At 42.3% G+C, this 25,081-nt stretch overlaps 1 protein-coding gene across 2 annotated transcripts in view; it reads left to right on the plus strand.

Annotated features, from left to right (window-relative positions):
* ARFGEF3 (ARFGEF family member 3) overlaps nt 1–25,081 on the plus strand; it is a 1,236,769-nt gene that overhangs the window by 405,168 nt on the left and 806,520 nt on the right. For both annotated transcript variants that reach the window (XM_069608078.1, XM_069608079.1), the window contains exon 9: nt 22,874–22,978. In XM_069608078.1, coding sequence (XP_069464179.1) covers nt 22,874–22,978 — 105 coding nt within the window. The remainder of the gene's footprint in view (nt 1–22,873; nt 22,979–25,081) is intronic.

The raw sequence follows: 25,081 nt of genomic DNA on the forward strand, positions 1-25,081 counted from the left end.
TACATTCTTCTCCTTCATCACTTTCTTAATCTCCAATCCAATTGGTGGAGTCTTTTTTCCTACAACGTCTTGCTATATGTCCTCTGCCCTTGCAAAACCTGCATATCATCCTTAGTGCTGGGCATACCATACTGTTGGCTAGATGGGAGGGGCTGTCACACCTAAAGCAGGTCCTGTGCATTCTCCGTCATCTCCTGCTCTGACCTCGGCCATGTCCCTCGATGCCCTGCATCCTTCCAGAGCTTCCACTCAATGTTTCTGTACTCGGACCATTGTATCTGAAACCTCTGCTATCGTTACTCCATCTTCTCATCCCACTTTGGTTATTTATTAACGCTATGGATTCATTACATGACTGTGGAGTAACTGCAGGTGTAGACTTAACTTAAGTTTCCTTTACTCTGTCCTCTAAGGTCTTTACACACGTTTCTGTATGTTCAAACTCTTTGGCCACCCTCAATTCTGTGTCCAATGGTGGCTCATCCTCTGCCAGAGTCTTTCTCTTATTTTGCTTCTTCTAAATTCCATCATAAAACCTGCAAGTTCTTTCTAGTTTGCGTAATGCCGTAATATATTGTTCAACACTCTCTTCCTCTTCTTGTATGCATTTGCCAAACTTGTACCATTCCAGGATTGTACTCAGTTTTTTTTCATAATGTTTGCTCATTTTCCTTATGGCTTTCTCATATCCTTTTATGTTGTTTATGATTTCCTTTGAATGTTTTATTTAGTGTAAGGGCCATTCATGGATAGAGTAGGATTAGCAAGAATGTATTTGCCAAAACCTTTTTTTAATAAGACGTCTAATCTTGAGGCAAGCACAAGCAGTTGTCAACCTCATACTACTGACTCCTCACATATGGGGTCAGGTGTGGGATCCAACTAAATTGATACACATTTTGGAACCCTTACCTTTGAAAAGCTTAGTAAAAGAGCTTCTAATCCAACAGTAGCTACTGAACATTCTATTGGATTTGAGATTTGTAGTAGATGGGGAGAATGAAGACAGACAGGGGAAAGATATTTAATTCTTATCCCCTAAGGGTACTTGTATTCGCCTGACTCTAAGCCTGGCGGTATGGCCTAGACATATTGGCAGGGGTGATTGATCCAAACTACAGAGGTGACATAAAAGTCTTAATGCAAAATAATGGAAAAAAGGCCTACCAAATCAAAGCTGGGGAAAGAATAGCACAAGGTATTTTGGAGTGTGCTCTGTTCCTAAAGCTTAAGGAAATTAAGAATGCAGGGTCAACAGAAAGAGGAACTGAAGGGTTTGGAGACAAAACCCTCCCATAAATATAGATAAAGAGGTGCACTTTGTAAATAAATAAAATACAAATACAAGAAATGATACCTGACTTAGCCTTAGCTCAGCATAACAACCCTTTGCTAGCAGACGCCTTTAAACAAATAATCAATGAGGAAGAAGGCAGGGGACAAGGGGGCCATTTTCTTTCAACAGAATGGGTTACTCAGTCAGTCTTGGTGCCCGTGGCCGATGACCTTACTCACCTGGTAGATCAGGGTGGTGTGGGGGTGCTGATTCTATTAGACTTGTCAGCTGCATTTGACACCGTAGACCACCCCACCCTGATTGCCCGGCTGTCTTCTGCGGGTCTTTCGGGCCAGGTTCTTGCATGGCTCACTGCCTTTTTGGCTGATCGTTCTCAGTCTGTCTATCTTTCTCCTTTTTGTTCTAAGTCTGTCTCTCTGTCTTGTGGCGTCCCTCAAGGCTCTGCACTTTCTCCCTCTCTGTTCAACATTTATATTCAGCTACTTTTCGCCCTTATCCACTCCCATGGCTTCATGTGCTACTTCTAAGCCGACGATGTGCAGATTATTCTTCGTCTGGATCTTGCCAGACCGGATACTGCTGCGCAGCTTGAGGAGGTTGGTGGGTGGATGGCCAAGAACTGGCTGAAGCTGAATGGTGAGAAGACTGAGGTGTTGGTCGTTGGCTCCTCCTGTCCTCTGTTTTTCTTGACCCCCGACCTCTGTCCCTCCATCCTTGGCCCTTTTCCCTCTCCTGTTGTCTCTGTTAGAGAGTTGGGGATCAGACTATCTTCCTCCCTGTCGATGCACAATCAGGTCTCTTCAGTCTGCCAAGTTGGACATTTTAAGCTCAGAATTCTTCGGAAAGTCATACCCTTTATTCCCTTTAAATTCCATGCTCCTGTGGTGGCTGGTCTGGTGCTAAGCAATATTGATTACTGCAACGCTCTCTATCTCACTCAACAGGCTTACCTTCTGCACCGCCTTCAGCTACTGCAAAATGCAGCGGCCAGAGCAGTACTTCAACCTTCCTTCTGTGCCCCTATGTCGCCTCTTCTTCGTCAGCTTCACTTGCTACCCGTTGAGAAGGGAGTTCTTTTCAAGTCACTGTGCATCGTTCAGAGCCTTTTATAAACTTGGTACTGACTATCTTCAAGCCAAGTTCCACCTGTATGTGTCTTCTAGAGCTCTTTGCTCCCAATCATCTTTGATGATTCAAATACCCCAGGTGAGACTTTCCCGCATGGGTGGTCGTGCCTTTTCTGTTGTGGCCTCAAGGGCTAGGAATTCTTGCCCCCTGTCCTTGCGGGCTACCTCTAACCATTTGCCCTTTCACCGGGCTCTGAAAACATTTCTTTTTTAGTTACAACATCTTGCTTTTCTGATTTTCTATCTGTTAGGTAAGCGCCTTCGGGTGAACGTGCACTTTATACATTTTAATAACATAACATCTATAGGGGAGGTATGGTTCCATCTGGTAAACCACAAACACAGATTGTAGTACCAAGAAGTCATAAAGACATTGTACTAGAAATGGTCTATGATCTACAGCCCCCTACCCAGCACTTGCTCTGCATCCGGAAGCACCTCAAAACCTTCCTCTTCGCTTCTGCCTTCTCTCTCCCTCTCCCCTGCTAAACCTGCTCAACTCCCCACTGAATTCTACACTTAACCTGCATCTGGGCCACTCTCAGCGACCTCGGTCCAGGGCCCAGCCACTCTCCACTTGCACTGCCCCCCTGGCTCCCCCTGCACTGTGGGACTGTCACTGTATCCCTACAGCCCCCTACCCAGCACTTGCTCTGCACTTACCTCGCACTTGCCACCAGCTGGCCCTTTTTATTTATTATTTATCATTTATTATTTTATTACGCCACTTACCTTGTACTGCACTTTTCCCCCCTCCTCCTCCCCCTGCACTTCCTCCTTTTCCCCTTACCTCTGCACTTGCACGATCTGAATGACACCTGGCCTAGTAGGATCGCTTGTCCGTCTTCCCCTTGTTTTCCTCCCTCCCCGCCTCGTCGCGCCTTGAAACACTTGTGTATAGGCGCGTTACAAATACCATATCATATCATATCATATCATATCATATCTAACTGGGGTACATTTAGGAATCAACAAAACCCAAGCACATTGGCCCAGTATATACGCTGATATTAAAAGATTCATAAACACATGTTGCCAAACGACCAGTAAAAAGTGCCTCCTCCTATTCCCTTTACCTATTATTGATGTTCTTTTTTCTCAAATTGGAATGGACATATTAGGACCCTTGGAAACCTCGAAATTAGGCAATATATACTTATCCTCGTTTTTCTAGATTATGCTACCAAAAATCCTGAGCCTTTTCCTTTAAGGAATAGTACCTCTCAATACATTTTGAAGCATTTACTGCCATTCTTTTCTCAAATGCTTTCCAAACGAAATTCTAACTGATCATGGATCTACTTTCATTAGTAAACCTATGTTGTAGGTAAAAGACTTTCTTCAAATTAAAATGCTCAGAAACTCAATGCATCATCCCAAGACAGATGGGTTAGTTGAAAGGTTCCACCAACCTTTAAAGCATATCCTGAAGAAATTGGTTGAAGCAAATGGAAAGAATTTGGATGTTATGATACCTTGGGCATAGTTTGCCATCCGGAAAACTCCTCAGTCATCTAAAGGAGTGTCACCCTTTGAATTGTTGTATAGAAGGGAGCCCAGAGATGAGCTAGACTTGTTAAAAGAAACTTGGGAAGAAAGGGAGAGAGCCACCATTCCTTTATCCCAAACTGCTCAAAACCGAAAGAACCAATGGCAGCAGTAAGGAAAATAGTTCACTTCAATTTAGTAAAAGCCCAGGAACAACAAAAAGAATACTATGATTGGAAAGCAGTGATGAGATATTTTTCCATTGGGCAAAAAGTATCAGTCCTTCTTCCCTTCTCTGGCAATAAGATGCTGTCCAGGTGGCGTGGAACTAATGAAATACTTGAACAGCAGGGGCCCTTTAATTATAAAATATCTCAGCCTGATAGAAAACATATATATCATATTGACCTACTTAAAGTATGGAAAAAACTTATGTGTAAAGATGATGCTTCCATTATGTTAACCAGTCTCTTATCAGATGAAAATCAGAAGAACCAATTAATATACCCCGAGTTATTCTAATATCAGAAGCAGGATTTACTGGATTTATTAATACAATTTCCTGATGTGTTTAGACCAAAACCAGTGAGAGTGAAAGGAGTATACCATTATATACGTACCCCTCCAGGACATGTTAGACATCAAAAACCTTATTGAATTCCTGAAAGTAGAAAGCAAACTCTTCAAGAAGGAGTGGAAGCTATGTTAAAGACTGACGCAATTGAATGCTCACAAAGTCCCTGGTCCTCCCCGATTGTCTTAGTGGCCAAACCAGATAATTCTTGGAGGTTCTGTATAGATTTCTGGAAAGTGAATGAAATATCTCAATTTGATTGCTATGCAATGCCCAGAATAGATGATTTAATTAATGAATTGGGTGATGCCAAATGTCTTTCCACCCTGGATCTTTCAAAAGGTTATTGGCATGTACCTGTTAATCCAGCTGATAAACGCATGACTGCTTTTTCTACACCTTTTAGATTAATTCAATTTAAAGTGTTGCCTTTTGGCTTACATGGGGCTCTGCTGCTTTCCAGAGATTGATGTATCATGTTTGAAGACCTTTATTATCCTTCCGTGGGGCCTATATTGAAGACATCATTATATATAGAAAAACCTGGTCTGAGCATATGTTCCATTTATATCAAGTCACTAGAGCCTTAAGAAAAACAGGATTAACAACACACCCCCAAAAAGTCACCTGGCGATATCTGCAGTTAAATACCTGGGTTTCTTTGTTGGAAATGGATTAGTACAACCCCAACAGATTAAAGTGGAAGCCGTAATGCGAACTGCCCCTCCAAGAACAAAAACGGATCTGCATGCGTTTTTGGGCTTTGTTGGCTTCTACTGAAGGTTTATTCCAAATGTTTCCTCCATCCCTGATCCTCTTACTGATAAACCTAAGAATATAGCCACTCAAACTCCAGTGGCTACCAGAGGATCAAAAGTGCTTTGACAAATTGAACCAGATATTGTGTAGTGAACCTGTTTTGAAAGTGGATGACTTTAAGAAACCCTTTATTTTGCAAACAAACGCTTCCCATATTGGCTTAGGAGCACATCCAGTCCTCTATATAAGTCAAAAACTGTTTGATCAGGAATAGAACTATGCCACTTTAGAGTTGGAAGCCCTTGCTATGAAGTGTGCCATAAATCATTTGAAATACTGACTGGAAGAAAATTAAGTTGGTTACTGATCATGCCCCGTTGAAATTGTTAAGTTTGAGAAAAGATACCAAAGCTACAGTCATGCGCTGGTTTTTAGATTTACAGCCGTATTGTTTTATAGTGGAACATCGGAGAGGTAAAGAACAAGGGAATGTTGATTTCCTTTCCAGCTTCCCTTTAGAGGCTCGGAAAACCAGTAGCATTAGGGGAAGGGTGTGTGAAGAATCTAAGATTTTCCCCAGAAACCTGGTCTGGGACCCTCTTCATGTGACCAGGGAAAGGCAGAAGGCAGGTGCTTTCTGATCCCGACCCTGAGGGTGGTGCACTATGGAAGGATCACATGGGGGGGGGACAGACAGGGAAGACTGGGATGAACCCCTTTGTAACATTCCCCAGAATCCCGCCCTTTTGATGGCTTTTTGGCAGACTAAAGTAGAAAAACCTGACTTTGATGATGTAAACTACATGTCCCAGAATCCTATAGAGACTGAGACGAAGAAGATGACTGAAGAGGCATGTAGATGTAGTAGTCAGGCAATTAAGCCTAACAACCTTTACACAGGTGAAGCAATTAAAACTAATGGCTTCCACCTGAACCCAATTGCCAAACGTGTGAAGCATAAAAGGCTGCAGCAGGAGAGATCTGGAACAGGAGTTGGAACGCTTGCTGTAGAAGTAGTAGTAAAAGAGCACTAGGCTGGCAATTCACGAGCAAGTGTGATCACAGAAAGGACGCCGAAGCGTGTAGACAGCAGATTTCATCTGCAAGTTTTGAAAGGGTCCTGTGGTCTCAAACCCTGCATTGCCATGGCTGCACTGAGTAAGACGTGCTGAGAGTGGAGCTTTCCCCACGTGCACCGAGTAGCTGTAATTGCAGAGCCGTGACTGGGCTGAAGGCCGAGGCTGAAGCAGAAGGCAAGCCAAGGGACTGAGGAGTAAAGAAGACTCCCATCTAGCGTGGCCCGACCAGAGACACCCGTGCTGCAGAAGAGTGTGGGTCCCAAGAGTGCCCAAAGTAGTATTAGCAGTTGTTGACGTCGGGAAATTGAAGCAACCCACAACCGCAGTGGCCTGGAACCAGTGAGTGAAGCTAAGCGTTCAGGTTCACTTTGCAAGCCTTGTCGGTAACTGTTACTAGTTCAGAAGTAACTTGCATAAGTTCTAAAGCAAGCATAAGCCTTTTGTCATTGTGGAGTTTTCTCTTAATAATGGAACTGTATCACATTCACTATTAGTGAGAGCAATTCCATTGTCAAGTAATTTGCTGTTCCTGGATTGGTTGGGTGTCTCTCATTAAAGGGGAGCGCCCGTTATTACCTATTCCGAAAACATAGCATTGCCTTCCAAAAGTGTTAGAAGAAATGCAGCATCAAAGGAAGGTCGCGTGTGGCCAATTGTATTCCCTTAAAGGAGTCTGAAACCGCCTCCATGATATTGAACAGGAATACAATCACTGGTATCTCTTTAAAGTTATAAATCTACTTGAAAGAGTGGTTGTGTATGCTTAAAACTGTTTTTTCTTTTAATATTGATCCTTGTAATATTCAGAACATTTATTCTTTAATTTCAGAAGTTGTTGTATTGACTAGAAGAACAAGCATCACCCAAGCCAAGTGGCGAACCCTTTCCATAGTAGAACCAAGCATATTAAGAACTATCCATCTGATCTATAAGGTTGTTAAAGGTCCAATGTCCTCAAATACAAGTGTGACATTGTTACCTGAAGCTGAAATAGTGGCAATACAGCTTCAGGGTAGTTAATGGAACCAAGAAGGTGTGAACAAAGCTCGGGAAGGGAGCTGGCTGGTTGTAGAAGAGTCATGCGGAAGAAGACAATCTCTAATGCTGAAGACTGTTGAAGTTGAAAGAAAGATAGTCTTTGAGCAGAGGCACGTTATACTTGTGGTAGTAAGGCAAACAGAGGAGGCAAAGAGGTTGCCCTTTTCTTTGAGTATAGGAAATAAAAATGGCTTCCCTACCTATAGAGGTTGAAGAGTATTGTCTTTATTTGCCTAATAATTCTGAAGAACAAAATTGTAGAAGAAGAATTGGAAGTATCTGAACTGTGGTGGTGTATAAACTGTCAGTGAATGTCACATTGAAGTTGGTTGAAGTAGTAGTTTACTGTGGAACAAAGGAGACTGTACCCATGGTAACAGTAGTAGAAGGGTGGTTGTCAAGAGGAAAGTAACAACCCAAAAAGAAGCATCCTGACAATTATACCAGATGTACTGCAGAAGTCTTAATCAATTGTAAAGTTGTCGAATAAGTTTTTAACCTAATATTTGAACTGTGGCTATTGGACCTGGAAAGGGGAAATCCAGGATTACCATTGGTGCTATTGTTTTGGCTGAACTCTTTTCAACTGATAGCTAAAGAATTGTTACCAGTGGATTTGTGTTTGATGAACATTTATATTGACTTGGAACTCATAAGAGCTGATTCCATACTTTTCTTTTCCTTTGAACATTTGGAGAATCGACTTTGAAAAACCATGGGGAAGGGATTTACTCAGGACAGGTGAAGGTCATCCAAAATGCTGGTTAAATGCAGTTTATCCTTTTATGTTGTTTATGATTTTCTTTGAATGTTTGTTGTTTGTTGTTTTGAGGACAAGTTTGTTTATGTTATGAGTTGTTCCCTTAGCCTTTAGACCAGGTAGGAAATTCCCTGATAGAGTAGGATTGGCAAGGATTTATTTGCCAATTTATTTTTAAATAAAATGTCTAATCTTGAGGAAAACAGAAGCAGTTGTCCACCTCACATCACTGACTCCTCACAATTGTGACAGAACTGTTTCCTCTCCTGAAGATTGATGAAATGATTTCTGACTTGACGTGGGCCAAGTTATACACGCTTCTTGATCTCAGATCTGCCTATCATCAGATTCATTTACATCCAGACTCGTGAGACATTGTAACATTCATTATGCATGTCGGCGTGTTTAAGTGTCCAGATGCCGTTTGGCTTAGTGTCCGCGGCCAGTGTCTTTAAGAATGTTAAGTACAATCTTCTCAATTGAGTTCATAAAGTCAAATTTTATCAAGATGATATACTCGTATGGGGGCGTGATGTTAAGGAACATGATGCTAGGTTGAGGATGGTGTTGGAGAAGTTAGGGCAGGCAGGTTTGACTAACACTGGAGAAATGCAAATTCAGAAAAATGGAAGTGTAGTCAAAGAGATTTCTGAAATGTCTTCTCCGAGGAGCAAGTCAGAGGTGTCTTTGTTTGTGGGGCGTATTGAATATTACACTAAATTTATCAAGGGTCTTTCGAGTAAGACGGTTTTCATGAAGAGGTTGACCGGGAAAGGGGTGAAGTTTGAGTGGTCGACAGGATGTGAATCTGAATTTATAGGAGTGAACAATGAGATTGTCAAGGTGCCATTGTTGAAAGGGTTCAGGGAGGTGTTAAGGACTATTGTGTACACAGATGCCTGTGAATTCGGTTTGGGGGCAGTGTTGATGCAGGAAGATACTGAGAGTGAGAACACCATATTGTTTGTCTCAAGGATGCTGAAAGATGTTGAGTCATGGTACTCAGTCTTAGAGCAAGAAGCTTTAGCTGTTGTGTGGACAGTCATGAAGTTCAGGGTGTATCTGTATGGTAGACCATTTGTTGTTCATATGGATAATAAACCTTTGGTGCTTTATTTAACAAGAAAGTTGGATGGTGTGTCGAGTATTGCCAAGTGGATCACTAAGCTACAGGGTTTGGATTTTGCTGTTGAGCATGTGTCTGGGAAGGAGAATGTTGTGGCAGATTCCTTATCAAGGAACCCAGTGGTAGGTGAGGAAGAAGACATTGATGGTGTGGTAAAAGATGAGATTAAGGATATATTGTCTGTCAAAGAATGTCACAAGGAGGATGAATGGCTTAGAGAATGCGTGGAGGATGAAGTTGATCAAGGAGTCAAACATAAAACTCTTAATGAATAGAAATAAGCTGATCAAGGGATGAGTGATGACGTCAGGAAAATCAGAATGGTGAAAGATGAGTGCTGAGAGGGTGGGTTGGTGTATAGAGGACAGGGTCTGTTGGTGGCAGAAGGGATGAGAGAAATAGTAGTTCTGCCATGAATGGATACAGACCTGGCCTTCGGGAACCATGTTGAAAGCACACCTCAGTGAGAAAAGAAAGGGCCTCTGGAAGAACAACCTAAAGACCCTTGCAATCCCCACGAAGGTGAAGATAGACTCCAAGTGCTGGAGGGGTGTAAATAGGCAGGTCTTCAGAACCGAAGAACTGCAGAAAGGGGGAAACAAACATAGACAGAATGATCTCAGGAAGTTCTGTTTCACTCACCCTATTATCCCAAGGGAACCTTGAATTATCTGGATGGGCGGTCACTCCCCCGGCAAGGGACAACACACAACTGTATCCACAGTGGTGTGCACAAATCCGGAAAATGGAAGTTAGCAATTGAAATAGGGAAAGAAAACGATCTCCGGGGGTTGAACAAAGGTTAACAGCACTTCTTTCAGACTAGGAACATACATGCTAATTACTTAATCAGGGAATTCCCAACTAAAGTCTGGAAGGTTGCCAAAATGTGTGCTCGTCCGCATGCAAAATCGTAGTCTGGAGTTGGGAAGTTACTCCTGACCTGAGCAGCTTGAAATCTTGGAGGGGGCTGTTTAGCGTATGAGTAATCACGCACACTGCTGCTGGGAAGTATTTGAATCGCTTGTGCTTACAAGCGGTTTGTGATACAACAGGCTCAGTGTGTGAGTGAAGCGCACAAGGCTGCCAGAGAGACTTGGGATCACTCTGGATATGAGCAGCTGGATAGTACAACAGTCCTCCGTTGTCTGGACGTTTTTGCAAGACGCGTTCTTCCGGACGCAACACGATTTTAAACAGCTGTTGGTTAGTTCCAGTTCCGGTAGGCTACCCAAACGTCAGAACTAAGGAGGCCGCCATTTCTGAATGGTGTGCTTTTAGGGAAAATGTGCCTCACCTCGCCCCGTATCTGTGGGTCCATAACGGTTACCATGATCTCCCAGGCAGGAGAAGGCTAGTGGGAAATTAATGTCTAGTGACAGGTTGGGTAAACCTGACAGTGCAATTGGGGCAAAGAGGCCACATGGGCATATCCAGGACAAAGTCCGTAATACAAATAGATTTTTGGTGGCCGGAGATGGATGAATTCATCAAGGTGCGAGTTAAGGAGTGTGGCGTTTGTAAAGGTAGCGATACAAGTTTGTAAACCAGGATTCCTCCTATGGTTTTACCACAGGTTCCCAAGGTCCTGTAGAGCACTGTTGCGATAGATTTGCTGGGCCCCCTAAATGTAGCTGGGGTGCATGACAGCTATGGGATTGTGGTTATGGACTTGTTGTCCAAATGGCCGGAGGTGGGTGTCATAACAGATTCCATGTCGAGGAGCGTTTCTGGAACGTTTCTGGAAAATGTGTTTAGGAGAGAGGGATTTCTTAGTGATAATGGTCCCCAGTTTGTGTCCAGAGAGTTTCAGTCATGTTTGAGAAATGTGGGAGGTGTGCATAAAAGAACTGCCTTGTATCACCCCCAGAGCAATGGCTGTGTGGCGAGGTTCAATCGTACAGTAATGGATGGAATCAGGATATCTGTGAAGAATAGTCAGGATTGGCATAGAGCATTGTTGTGGAGAGTGTTTCATTACAGGGTGACACCACACTCTACCACTGGGCTGCCACCGTTTGAGTTGATGAGAGGCCAAAAGCCCAACACATTGTTGACACATGGTTGGTTGAATCGCTCTCAGATGGTGTTTTGGCAAAGGTTAGGCATGTTGGGGAGTGAATTAAGAGAAGTCATAAGGCCTCCAAAACGAGGTAATATGCCAGGTTTGGATGCAAGAACACAGAGTTTCTGCCAGGTGATTTAGTTAAGATTAAACTTCCATGGAAAGGGAGGAAGTGTGAGACTAGATTTTCAGGAGTGAATACCGTTGAGAGAGATTATGGTAATGCAGCAAAGGTGTAGGTGGTGATGTCTGGAATAAAGAGAAAGTGGTGAGGTTCTGGTTGCATGATGTTTGGTATGTGTTGAGTGCCTTAAGTATATGTTGTGCGTTTATGTTCACTTCTTCAAAAGGTAGATCATAGGTCACAAATGTTTTTCGTTTCTTCCATTTTATTCTGTAATATATTTCTTTCAACAGGTTTGAAGGGAAGCAGATGTGTTGTATAGTTATCTTTAAGTTAGGCATATTTGCTGGTGCTGTAGAACACTTTCAGTAACAATCCAATACAGAATGTTATTTGTTGAGGGAGAATTGGAATGTGGTGGAGAGTCGGTTACACCTGGGAGCTGACAAGAGAGGATGTACTGCAGTCTGTTGAGTGCCTGAAAATAAAGGGACCTTTAGAATGATAAGGTCTCACCTACTTTATTATAGACAGAAATAAAGATTGTTGTAGAAGTACCTAAATACGAGCTAGCTAGTTTCAAACCATATATTGTAAGAGCCACAGGGAAAGAGACCATTGGTGACCCAGGCCTGAAGGCCACACAAAGAAAATGCAGACAAAAGGGGGTTGGCCTTGATCTGCTTGCGCTAAAAAAACAATACTTTCAAATGCTGTGTAAAGTGCGGAGTGCACCAACTAAATCAATTCAACGTCATCCCAATCTATACAGCAAACAGGAACACAGTATGCCGAACTTTGCCCACTGAGGCTGCGGTTTCTAATAGACCTTTTATATAAGTACGCCTGCTCATGGAAAATGCTGTATGTCAGTAATTGACATTTTATCGTTTGCGCACACTGATCAGTTACCTAGATCTGGGGTGCTGCAACAATATGAAAGCTGTATAGCAGATTACTTGGAAATTAATATTGCAAACAATGATTATCTTTGAACAGAGTTTTACTGCCCTGAAGATGACCTATTGGTCAAAACACGTGTCGGCTGTTTGATTTTATTTAAGAATTACAATTTTTAATACAATTCTGAAGACTTACTGTAATTTTTGTGAATTACCAACATATCAGGAATGAGATGATCCTGTAAATATGATTGCAATCATAGAGTCTTTTGCACTTTACACAGCATTTGAATCTATTGTTTTTTGTTTGCGCAGATAGAACGGGGTCAAACCCCTCTTCTCTGTACTTTATAAAAGACATCTCCCGGGGTGGTGAAGATGACACCCATTTATAATTGTGTGTTATTGGCATACAGGTAGATGAAGATGCAGCAATTAGATTGAATAAATCAGGAGGCAGGATGGACCCCTCGGGACCTCGACAGGCATGGAGGGGTGTGGAGGAACAAACTCAAACAGATTGAAGGCTGAGGGATAGGAAAGATTTGAACCACTCCAGATCAATCCCTCAGAGTCCCATGCATGTGGCCAGAATCAAAACAAGTGCCCATTATCCATCAGGTTGAGTCCACCTAAGAGATGCAAAATATCAGTTCATGCACCCCTTCCATTTGTGAGTAGCCGTTTCCTCCCAGTGCAGTGATTGGAATCTTGACATACAGGATCTTATAAGATTGCATTATAGTCATCTACAACTGAAGTGCCACTCAGGGGCAGATGATTTTTTAATTGTGAGTTAATCAGGCCATGTGTTTAAGCTTTAAGAGATACATCATCAGGGGGGGAAGCATTTAGGATAAACAAAAATTGCTTGGTTATAATACTAGAACACTGTCTGATAATCTATGGATGTAGGTTAACTGCACTTTAAAGAGTAGTAAAGGCAGGCAACTTTATCTTCTGAAATGTATCCCATGCAACAATCATGTGGGAAATAAAGAGTAGTGGTCCCAGTAGTTTTACCATTTCATTCAATCTGAATGAAGTTCATATTTTTGAAATGAAAAACATTTGGACGGTCTCGGAGGTGAGAGGAAGGCCTTAACGGGGATTCTAACTGTGCTTTAGTATCTGAAATACAATTTTATTCAAGGCTATGTTGATTTGATTGACACAGATATCGTATTTAGCATGCTGTACAGCATTTCAGCACAATTTGTGTGCCTCACACAGTAGGGATAATAAGTCTGCTGTCTGTGATCAGCAGTGTCCGAATTAACGATTTGTTGGCAGCTTTTTTGGGGGGGGAATACCAACAGTTACTTTGTTTCATTTTACAATGTTTGTGTGAAATTGGAGCAAAGAGATCTGAAGAGCTATCAATATTAGTTAAAATTTTGTAATAGATTACCAACATTCCTTATTTCTTAATGTAAGGGTACAACTATTTGTAATTTCAGTGGAGCATTTCTGGTAGTTTCAATCACAGAAGATTCGCTGTCTGTCCCTAGTTATACAACAAGCCACTGAGAAGAGATAAGGCCTGTTTCTCTCAACTTGTAACCTCTGCAGAAAGCGATTACTGGACTTGCTTCTTGAAACCATCTAGTCCCTCACAAAGAGCATAATTACAACATTTGTAATTTATACTATGGTAGATTCAGACTTCTCCTTTACTTTGTGTGCCCTGAGTTTCACACTTGCATGAAGAGTTTGTTTACTTCTGATGACCTTGTGTACGTTCCCAATAGATGTGAAAACACAAACACTGCTACCAGTGTGACCAAATCCAACACCCAGAACCCTGAGGATGTGAGAGAAGTCTGATTTTCCAATGTTGGAGGGATGTGCTGTAGCGCTGCAATATTGTTGGATGGTATTGTATATAGGAGGAACACAATTCTGAGGAAAGCCAAAATGAAGCTGAAGGTCGTCAGCTTAGGCTGAGAATTTGAATTCCTCAACTGCACCCTGATATGCTGCAATGGCCCTTCTCAACGTCATAAGGAGAGGTTCCTGTCAATAAGAAAAAAAAGTGCAGGAGGGCAGCCCGACATTGTACGATGAAAAAGACTGAAATAAATAGTTGCTCGTTGGTATGGATGATTTGTCTGGGTGATCTATACATTGCACTAACCATGTTAATGAAACATCAATCATAGCTTTACATTCTTGACATTGTCTGAAATTGAATGTCCCAAACAGGTAGGCACAGGACTTCTTTGCATCCAGTGTACGAAAGCCTTGAGAAAGGTTGAGGCTGATGCAGCAGAGATCACAGGACTTAGTTAACTCTGGTTGTCTGACGAGAGTCTGCCCTTGAGGAACTTTGATCAGGAAGTGTAGATCCTAGTAGCACTGGTAACTGTCTTTTAACCATGACTAGAGCATATATCACATGATCCTGATTGCTCAATAAAACAGGAGTCAATTTAGCCATGTAAGAGAGATAATTTCCCTGCCTTACACGACTCTCATTGGGAAAATGCTGAAAAACAGCACAAACATATAGTGTTATGGAGAATTTACAACTCTTATTGAAGGCTGGGATGCCATTCTGCTCATGGGACTTCACAGACTTAATGGCACAAATCATCAGCAAACCTTCTCAGGTGAGGTAGAGACAGGAGTTGATTATAGATTGGCATAGCAGTTTTGCAATTCACTTGCTATTCCATCATTGAGGTGATTACTACAGATTGCAGGAATTGTAACTATGTTTCATCTTTCAGTAACTGCCCACTAATCTCCATGGAATGTTTGAACCCATCCATCTCTGAGCTCTTGCATTATGAATCAAATGAAGAGGCCACTTGCTAAAAAGCAGGCTATATTTATAGTGCTCCTTTTGCAAATCGTGAAGCCTTTAAATTAGCAGCTTTACTGTAATGTGCCATAACTGAGATGGAAAATCATGGGAGCATAGTTTGAAAGACATCAGGGTTAATCCTGTGCAAGGAGTCAAATGTTGTGGTTCTCTTTGAAAAAACGTTCAATGACATCTGCAATGTTGACCTGCACTCCTGGGATCGAATAACATAAGTCTTAGTTAATTCTCCATTTAGTAGGTGTAGGGTCTTTGATATCTGCCGGAGTGAGTGTCATGGGGAACATTTTTATGTTGGGTACCTTAATATCAATTATTTCTTCGTCTATCGACTTTTAAAACATCTTGAAAGTCACCTGTTTGTTTTGATTTGCAACAAGTAGAGGGTTGACGAATAAGTTAGGAGCTCCAAACACAATGATTGAGATCTTGCTGGAGTATGACAAAGTCAAAGGTCAGAGGCTAGAGGATGGGAGTGGGGTGACCCTTAATGCCGGGGGCAACCACCCATACATGATACAGGCCCAACAGGTAGGACATGGGGGATCCCCTAGTGCCACTGTCCATGGCATCATCTGTAGGTGAACCCAAACCTCCAGTGGAACCCTACATTGACAGTGGAAGCATATGCAGCAGAATGAAAACACACAGGTAGAGAATAGGAAGGAAGCCACCTAATGGCCTGCCTCCACAGGAGTGCGTGGGTCACATTATAAGTATAGATAATTATTTCTGAAAGGATTTTGAGGGCACCACTCATGGATAATGCCCCAGTCCTTATGCTTGTGCATTCATGGGGCCATCTGGATGTCCGGGGAGAACAGGAGCCAGGGGTGAACTTCCGATAGAGTTGCCCAATATAGGGCTGCTTTAAGAAGACTTTCAAAGGCAGCGATAGCAACTTTGTAAGATGGGGTGTGGTCTGATGGGTAATGCAAGTCACCTGGGGAAACTGTAGTTTATGACAAAACCTCATGTACAGAATACAAGTTTTAGATAACTCTTATATTGTTTAAGTAATCTCATCACTTGTGCCAAAAATGTTGAGAATCTGGCATTATGTTTTCTTTTGCGTATTAAGAGTTTTGTGAAGACTCCAGTCTTTCATTCTCTGAATGTTATGTTATGTTTTGTTATTAGGCATTTGTATAGCATCTACTGCAATTGGTATGGCCTAGAAGTGCTGTAAGGAAGAAACACCCTTTGGAAGACTGCAGTCTTAGTTGAGAAGTAGCGAGAGGAGCGGTAAAATGTGTGTGTGCATGTATTGCCTGATCAAAGGTAGGTAGTGTGAAGAATCCTGCAGATCCCTCACTGAAACCCTGCCTAAAGTCTCCTTCCAGGAGGCAAGGAGAAGGCAGATGCTTCCTGATCCCAACCCTGGGGGTGGTGTACTTGTGAGCGATCACCTGGGTGGAGACAGGGCCCAGGGTAGTGAGGATATTCCGGGGGATGGGACACAGTATTTTTCCTCTGATAGGGAGACTCTTACCACTGTGCCAAAAGAGGTTATGGCTTATTGTCATTTTAATGTCTCTCAACCTCATATTAAATCGAAGGTTGTGAACCCTAAGGTTGTAACATCAAAACATACTATACCAAAAGAAAGACTCTTTTTGGTATTTAAAACGAAATGCGCTCCTCAATTCCAAGGGTGCACTACAAAGGATTGTGGAAATGTTGTCTTCTCTCAATCATCTTCCTCTATTAAAGCTAAAGGCCACAGCCCCTCTGTTAAAAATACTAAGGGAATGACATCTACCCTTATAAATAATCAAGAAGCAGAAAAAACAAACTTTGTTAAAACAAACTACATATCCCAGAATCTTAAAGGGACTGGAACAAGGAAGAAGGCTGAAGAGGTATGTATATGTAGTGGTCAGGCAATTAAGCCTAGTAGCCATTTCAGGAGTCAGGCAATTGAAACTAATGGCTCACACCTGAAGCCTATTGCCAAACATGTGAGGCATAAAAGGCCCCAGCAGGAAGGAAGAAGGAGAAGGAGCTGGAGCCAGAGTTGGAAGGCTAGCAGTAGTAGAAGTAGAGTCGAAGCACGAGGCTGGCATTTCACAAAGGAAGTGGGAGCGCAGAAGGGACGACGGAAGGTGGAGACAGCAGATTTCACCTGCATGTTCTGAGAGGGTCCTGTGTTCCCAAAACCTGTATTGCAGAGGAAGACTTGCTGGAAGTGAAGTTTTCCCTGTGAGCCGAGTTGCTGTGATTGCAGAGCTGTGACGAAGCCCGAGGCCAGAAGCAGAAGGCAAGCCGAGGCTCTCGGTGGGTGACCAGAGACACTCGTGCTGGAGAAGGGTGTGGGTCCTAAGTGAGCCTGAAGTAGTAGCAGTAGTCAAAGTCAGGGAAGCAGAGCAACCCGCAACCGCAGTGTTACTGAAGCTGGTGAGTGAAGCGCAGCATTAAGATTCACTTCACAAGCTTGCCTGTAACTGTAACCAGCTCCGAAGTCACTCGCGTAACGTACAAAGCGGGTAAAGGTTATGCAGCATCTTTAAACTATTCACAATGGAATTGTAACACTCACGCTTATTCAGAAATCTGTGTTACTCGGGTGAGAAGCAGAAAACCATTACATCCATTGTTGAACTCTTTTTGAATTACCGAGCTGGTCGCGTGTCCTTAATTGTGCAGAAGGAATGCTTGTTGAATCCATTCCGAAATGTATCCCTGACATCAACTTACAAGTAATAACAAGTGAAAACTGGATCAAAAGATGGTCACATGTGACCAACTGTGTTTCCCAGAGGAATTCAGAAGTTGCCTCCTCGATACTACACAGGAATACAATTATATTCAGAACTTTAAGTTTAAAAATCTACCTTAAAGAGTGGTTGCGTGTGCCCAGTTATGTTTTCACTGTGAAGATTGAACCTTGTATTGTATCCAGAATTTACATTCTTTTTTCCCAAGAAGTTACAATACTGAAAAGAACAAAGATTTCCCAAAACAAGTCTTGTTTAAACCCATCCACCTAATCTGTGAAGTTGTCAACAGTCCAGTGGCCTCAGATATGTGTGGCATAGTTACCTGAAACTGAAAGAATGTCATTACAGCTTCTGGCTAAGTACATGGGCAGAAAAGGTGTGAGTAAAACTGGGGCAGGGGAGCTGGGCGCTTGCATAACTTGCAATGCTATAGACTGCTGAAGCTGAAAGCAAGTTAGTCTTGTGGGCAGATTCATGTTATCCTGGTGGCAGTCAGACAGACGGAAGAGGCAAAGAGGCTACCGCCTTTTAGAATGTCATTAAAGGGAACAGTGCTTTGCCTACTTGAAGAGTTTGAAGTGTCTTGTCAGACTTTGCCTGATAATTCAGAAGTACAAAGTAGAGCAGTGGTTGAAGTATGTAAACTGTGGTGGTATACCAAGTTGTCAGTGGATGTCACATTGGAGTGGTTTGAAGTAGTAGCATACTGTCTGACAAAAGTGACTGTTCTCATAATAACAACAGCAGAAAAATATACCAAATGTACTGCAGAGGTCCAAACCAATTGTAAAGTTTCAGATGGAGAAGTCGGAACTAATACCTATTCTTTTGAACAGTGGCAAATCATTTTGAAGAGAAGATGACCAGGATTGCCATTGGTGATATTGTCTTTGCTGGAACTGGAAGGAGTACTTTTCAACCAAAACCAGAGAATGGTTACCAGTGGATTTATGTTTGAACTTTTGTTTGGACTTGGAACTGATAAGAACTGGTTCAAGACTTTTCTTTTCCTTTTACAATTTTGAAGCTCACTTTAAAATCCCGGGGAAAGGAATTTTCCTAGGACAGGTGAAGACCATCCAAATATTGTTCAATATTGTTTATTATCTTGTGTTGCCTTATAATTGTCCTTGTATTTTTAATGTTTAGAGTGAGGGCCAGTTTACCCATGCTAGAGGTTGTTCCTATAGCCTTTAGAGTAGGTAGGGAATTTTCTATAGAGTAGGGGAAGCAAGGTTTTATTTGAAAACATGTACTTTAATAAAAATGTCTTGCTTTGAGAAAACTACATGCAGTTGTCCGCCTCTCATTACTGACCCCTTACAGTAGGGAATGGCTAGGTCCCGAACAGCAGCCCATATTGTCTGTGTGGGACGGGTGTTGTGTCCATTTTTCAAGAGAGTCAAGTTATGTGAACAGCTGGGCCGAATTGTGCATGCTACTCAGCTGTATTCTATGGGTGGTGGCGCTCAGGCCGAGGGTGATGTATCTTTCGGGTAGGGTATATTCAAATAGTACTGTGCATATCAAATGTGTGCGGCTATGTGAACAGCTGGAAGGACCGCTGTGGGACTCAACTGCATTCCGTGGGATGCAGCACAAGAGTATCAGCAAAATACAGCAGTGGGGAGATTCACAGTGGCAAAAAACTTAAGTGTGGGCAAATATAAACAGTGGCAAGGATTAAAGTAGCAATCTAAATTATGAATCTTAGTCAGGCAGAATGCAAGTGTGGAAAAATATAAACAGGGGTGAGCTTCAAAGTAGCAATCTAAATTAGGAACCCAGGTCAGGCAAAATGCAAGTGTGGCAGAACACGATCAGTGGCGAGCTTCACAGCTCTAAGAATGTCTACGAATCCTAAGATATTATCCATATGGGAGATTCTCTTTGAGACTTCTAGGATGATAACTAGTGAAAAGGAGGAGTGTGTTTCTGCCTCTGCTTTTTCCATAGAGACTACATGTTGTTTCTCTCTACCAGCACAAACACAGCCCATTGACTTGTTCCTGGGTGGATGGCCCCTGGGAGAGTCTCAACCAAGTCTTTAGCTCACTGTTCTTTTCACAGAGAAGAAATGTCCCTGCATATCTGTCTTTGTCCTGCCCTGGGGCAGTCCAGCACTGAAATGCTAGGCAATTCTCCTCTGAACAAGAGTACCACAGCAACCCCTTACACGTGTTTCAGCATAGTTGGGCATCATCAGTGAGGTGAAGCTGTGCCTCTCTAAGAGCAGTGAGCAAGGGGTCCACGTCTGGATTCCCCTGGTAACTTAGGGTGAGACCCAAAGTTACTTGGTATGCAAAACAGAGGGGGGTCTGGGAAACTCTCTATCAGCACAAACACAGCCCATTGACTTGTGCTTGGGTGGATGGCCCCTGGGAGAGTCTCAACCAAGTCTGGGCAGGACAAAGACTGATATGCTGGGAAATCTCTTCTCTGGACAGTTAGCTAAAGACTTGGTAGAGTCTCTCCCAGGGCTTATTCACCCAAGAACAGGTCATTGGGCTGTGTTCGTGCTGGCAGAGAGATTCCCAGACCCCTCCCCTCCTTGTTATACTTATGGAGGCACTTCATGTATCTTCGGTTCCCTAGGTCCTTTTGGGTCCTCTCGAAGGCCGATTAATTGTAGCTCATCCAGGAGTAACTATCTAAGCAGGTATGAGATCTCCTAAATTGTTGGCCAATTTGATAGGATGTTTCATGTTGTGAGGGCAAATAGGGATAAGAGCTTCCTGAATGTAAACAGGGTTCCCTTTCTATTTGTTCATAGGTCTGCACCCTTAATGGGGTACGAATTTCCTGCACATGAGGATTAAATATCTTAGCAAGCTGTATTCTCTCGCCCCTTCCTGTTTCCCAGTCTTTTGATTTTGTCATTGAAGGTCAGTGACTAATGTGCTGTCACATACAGCTATTTACAGTCCTTTGCATTTTATTGTGCCACTACCAGTAACTTCGACCATTGGTATTTCCCATTCAGGGGTCATCTATTCTTGGTCCCTAGGAAGGCATTATTATCTACTACGCTGAAACATCGAGGGAAGGCAGGCAATTACCTACATCTTTTTGTCATGCCCAGTACCTGCTTAGATATAGGCTATTATTGGGTGGCGTTGACCGTGAATAGGCCCCTGAATCTATTCCCATACGAAGGTTCAGGGTGTTTTTAGAAATTGTTTCTAGTTAAGAAGATATATGTGGAAATAATGGGGAAGATGCTCCCCATCAAGGACTTATACCTTTGAAAGTGATTCAGTGTTTTCTTTGAAAAATCTACATTTTTGTTTTTGCACATTGTTATGGTCATTTGTTGTGTGGAATTTGTATGTTGCACTATTTGCACTTTAGGTGGTTTTACAGCTGCTAGAAAATTTCACAGTTTGCACAGCATGTGATATAAATGTCAGGTGACCCTAAACTTTAAAACTAGGCTGTATGTTAAATTCATGTTGCGCGTGACAGATTGTATATTGCAGCAGGGATCTGTGTTGTTTGTTTGTTTTAAGCACAGTCAAATAATGATGCACGCTTGAATAAAAGGTATTGCTGATATATTTCCAAAAAGTCTTTTCTCTAAAAATGTGTTATCATGCGATGAAATATTTAAATTTTGTTTGTATAAGTGATGCACACACTCCAACAGGTGACCATTTTCTTGAAGGACAGTTTATTTGTGTAGACATTGAATGTCGGACAAAAGTAACAATACCTAACATTGTTCACTAGCTATGCCGTTGGGTCTGCCCCCCTTTCGTTATTAATATTGTATCCCCAAGTCCTTACAATAGGGGTATTCCTTCCGTTAACATGGTAATTCAATTATCAACATTTTCTTGGGTCGTAGTCGAATTATAGCCACTTTTTCTGCACCACTGAATTCTGAGGTAAAGTGGAGGATTCACTTCCAGCTAAATTCTAGAGGTGAATCCTCCACTTCACCACCTTCAATAATAGAGCGGAATTACCATGGCAGAATGTCCACTTGTGGTCATTCTGACAAAATCCCCATGGAGACCTATGGGCTCCAATAATGGGTATTTACACTGGTTTGCCACCACTCGTAATCCCATGGAAATTCCACATGACCGAGTGGCAGTAATGATAACAGATTTTGGCAATAATTTAGCAGATTTAATACCAAACTCGTAATGAAGCCCTAAGTCTTTTATTCCTTCTATTGCATCACCATCCTCCATTGACTTTGTAATCCGGTCGAGTATTACAGCTTGAACATATAGAATTTGCATGGGGAATGCTCCAGACAAATTAGCTGTTAGCTCCATAACACCCATCCCATCCACCCTAACCGCTTTCTGCAGTTCTCTAACTGGTGGTGTATGGGAGGTGTAGAGTTGTTCAGGCACATCACAGGACGTTTGTCACCAAGGTCTCGCCTGTTCCAGGGGACAGAAAGCGGTTAGAGGCAAAGCATTCTAGATCATTCTAGAGCAAGCAGACAAAACTTTTGGGAGTCCAGTTATTCTCAATACATTCAAAGTCCATTAGATGAGAGGACACTACACCAGAGATTTTCAGTGAGTCTGATTTAAATTCTTAGATCATACTTTTCAGGTTTATCAGAAACAGGAGGCTATCCGTTTTTCTTGTTTACATTTGGATGTAGCTTTTGGGCGAGGTAGGGGGTTGGTGAGTGAAAGAACTGAGAGGGTTTTGCCTTGAACACCAGAATGTTTAAATGTGAAATGTTTAAATCTGTCACACTTGGTCATTGAGGCCTGTAAAAGACTACACATTCTTGTTTATTTACCAGCTGTACAAATATCTGAGTATATTTCTTTACCCATCATCCTTAAATGTATGATGCTTATAACAGTGTGTTTAAAAACCAGCCAAGAATGAAAAATAAACGCAGAAAGTGCCATTTGTTCTTAAAAAGCTGAAACATTTCATAAGAAGCTAAACGAATGCTTTGGGGTGTCTGTGTTGTGTTTTCTGATGGCTGTTTTCTGCATTTCTCCCACAGTGAAAATCAGCAGTTGCAGTTATTGTACCTGGAGTGCATTCTGTCTATGCTCAACAGTTCCTCTCCCATCATGCATCAGCACAAAGGCTTCACAGACCTAATCTGGTGGGTACATCTATAATGAACCGTCTCAAGGTGAAATAATTGATTGCCATTTGTGAAGACCTTTGTCTCGAAAAGAATAGAATCTGATTGTTTTGTTCATTGTGTTGCTGCTGGAAATATTCTGGCTCTCTATTTTAAGACACATAGAGGTTAAATGTGATGAACATTCTGCTCAGCTGCATGTAATTCCACAACAAATCTGGAAAGGAAAGTGCTTGACATTCAAATGCTTCTATCAGCACACTAGCCCATTATATTCTTAATTGCTAAACAGTCTCACCACCAAAAGAACAAGCACTTATTTTATATTTAAGAGAAAAGTTGACAGTTGAAAATCTGTTCTGTTTCTAACCCTTCACCAAATTGGGGAGCGGAGCGATTAGCAGTGAGCACTGGACCATTCTGCATCCCTCTGACCACATGTAGGCCTACTAGGATGAGTATGCTCAAGCCTCCCCAAAAAATTGCTTAGAGATGTCTCCAGATATGTGAAGGGGGGAATGCAGCACTGCCTCTTTTGTACTCCATCAAAACGCATATTAGTTTGATGTTTAATACGGATATGAGCAATCATTCCTTCCGTATCAACATTCTTCGGCTCAGGAAGCATAGACAGACCCTCTGGTCTGAGGGTTACCCAAGATGTTTTTTAATATGTTTGAGCAATGGTTAAGCACAGCCATGATAACTTAAAATATTTTTGGGCATTTATTCTACAGTTATAAAAATGTTTCTGTATAGGGTAGTTAAACAAAATGAAAATTGATTTTTATATCGCGCTTCATGCATCTAAGAACAAGACCGGGTTTCAAATCTGTGCTGCTTGGCTTTGTTTCCAAGACAAGCGCATTGCCCCTGATCTATCCCCCCAGGTCTAGTTAGCAGTTGCTGTCTATTTAGTGTTTGACACTGGTTTGTTTTGGGTTCTCTTACGTTTTGGTGATGGTCTTATTTATACTTAAGATTGGAGAGAATTACACTATAGGGTGGCATATTATGCACATGGATATTTGTGTTTTTTAAAACTAATGTGGAATCTATTGATTAATATTATTGAAAGTATATTTTCTAGTACAAATCTAATTGCTGTACTGTTTCAAAGCTTATTTTTAACAGACACTATGATAGACCGCGGTTTTAAGTGGTTATGTTAATTGTCGCCCGTGATATGTCTGCCTACTGTCACAGATAACCACAAGAACACACCAACTCCTGAAGAATTTATTTTTCTTCTTCGGAATCAAGGGACTCTCTAAGGGCCGTGCCTCTCGTCTAGAGACAGTCATTCCTCCCTATCCCAGGCATCCCTCAAAACATGAGATGATCACTAGAGATTGGGAACCTCTAGTACCGGTATCTACTTATCCCTGTATGATGGCCTAACGGCAAACGTCTTTTCCATCTAACCTTCCTCAAGGAACAATCGAGAGAGCCCTGGCACTAAGATGCCCCATGATAGAATTTAAGTGTTTTGTGCCTTTCAGACACTCCTGCCGTGTTGTCCTTATCTTCTGATGCTCCACAAAATGTCTCCTTAGCCTGGTCTTTCTGTCACTCACCCTTATCTCCTCCTAATCTCCCCCTCCTAGTCCACCCATCATCTCTCCTTCCCCTGAGGCCCTCTTATGTCTCTCTCCTATTTCACTCTCTACTTCCTACCTCCAACCTCTGGTTTGACTTACTGCTTTATCCTTCTCACTCTACTCCACGCTACTATGACTCGCTCTCCACTCTGCTACTACTCCGCTCTCCACTTTGCTACTCCCCTCTTTACTCTACTACTCCTCATCTCCACTCTACTTCTATTTTACTATCCCCACACCTACTGCCAGAGTCACTCTCCTTTCCCTTCCCACAGTGACCATATCAATTACTCCCTACTCTCCCTCTATCAGTCTCACACAAACAACGTTCATGTTTACTCAAACACAAGTACCACTCTCTCCCACCAACCAATATCTCACCTTGCACATGCTGTTAATAGATCTTCACGCTCCTCTGCTGCATCCTTCTTCCATAAGGTCTTTTAATCCCCCTGCTCCACCCTTGGCCTCACCTGAACAACACACACCTTCCTGTTTCCTATCCTACCTTTTATCCTCC

The sequence above is a fragment of the Ambystoma mexicanum genome, chromosome 4q, assembly GCF_040938575.1.
Source record: "Ambystoma mexicanum isolate Mex_15411 chromosome 4q, UKY_AmexF1_1, whole genome shotgun sequence".
NCBI classification, from domain to species: Eukaryota; Metazoa; Chordata; class Amphibia; order Caudata; family Ambystomatidae; genus Ambystoma; species Ambystoma mexicanum.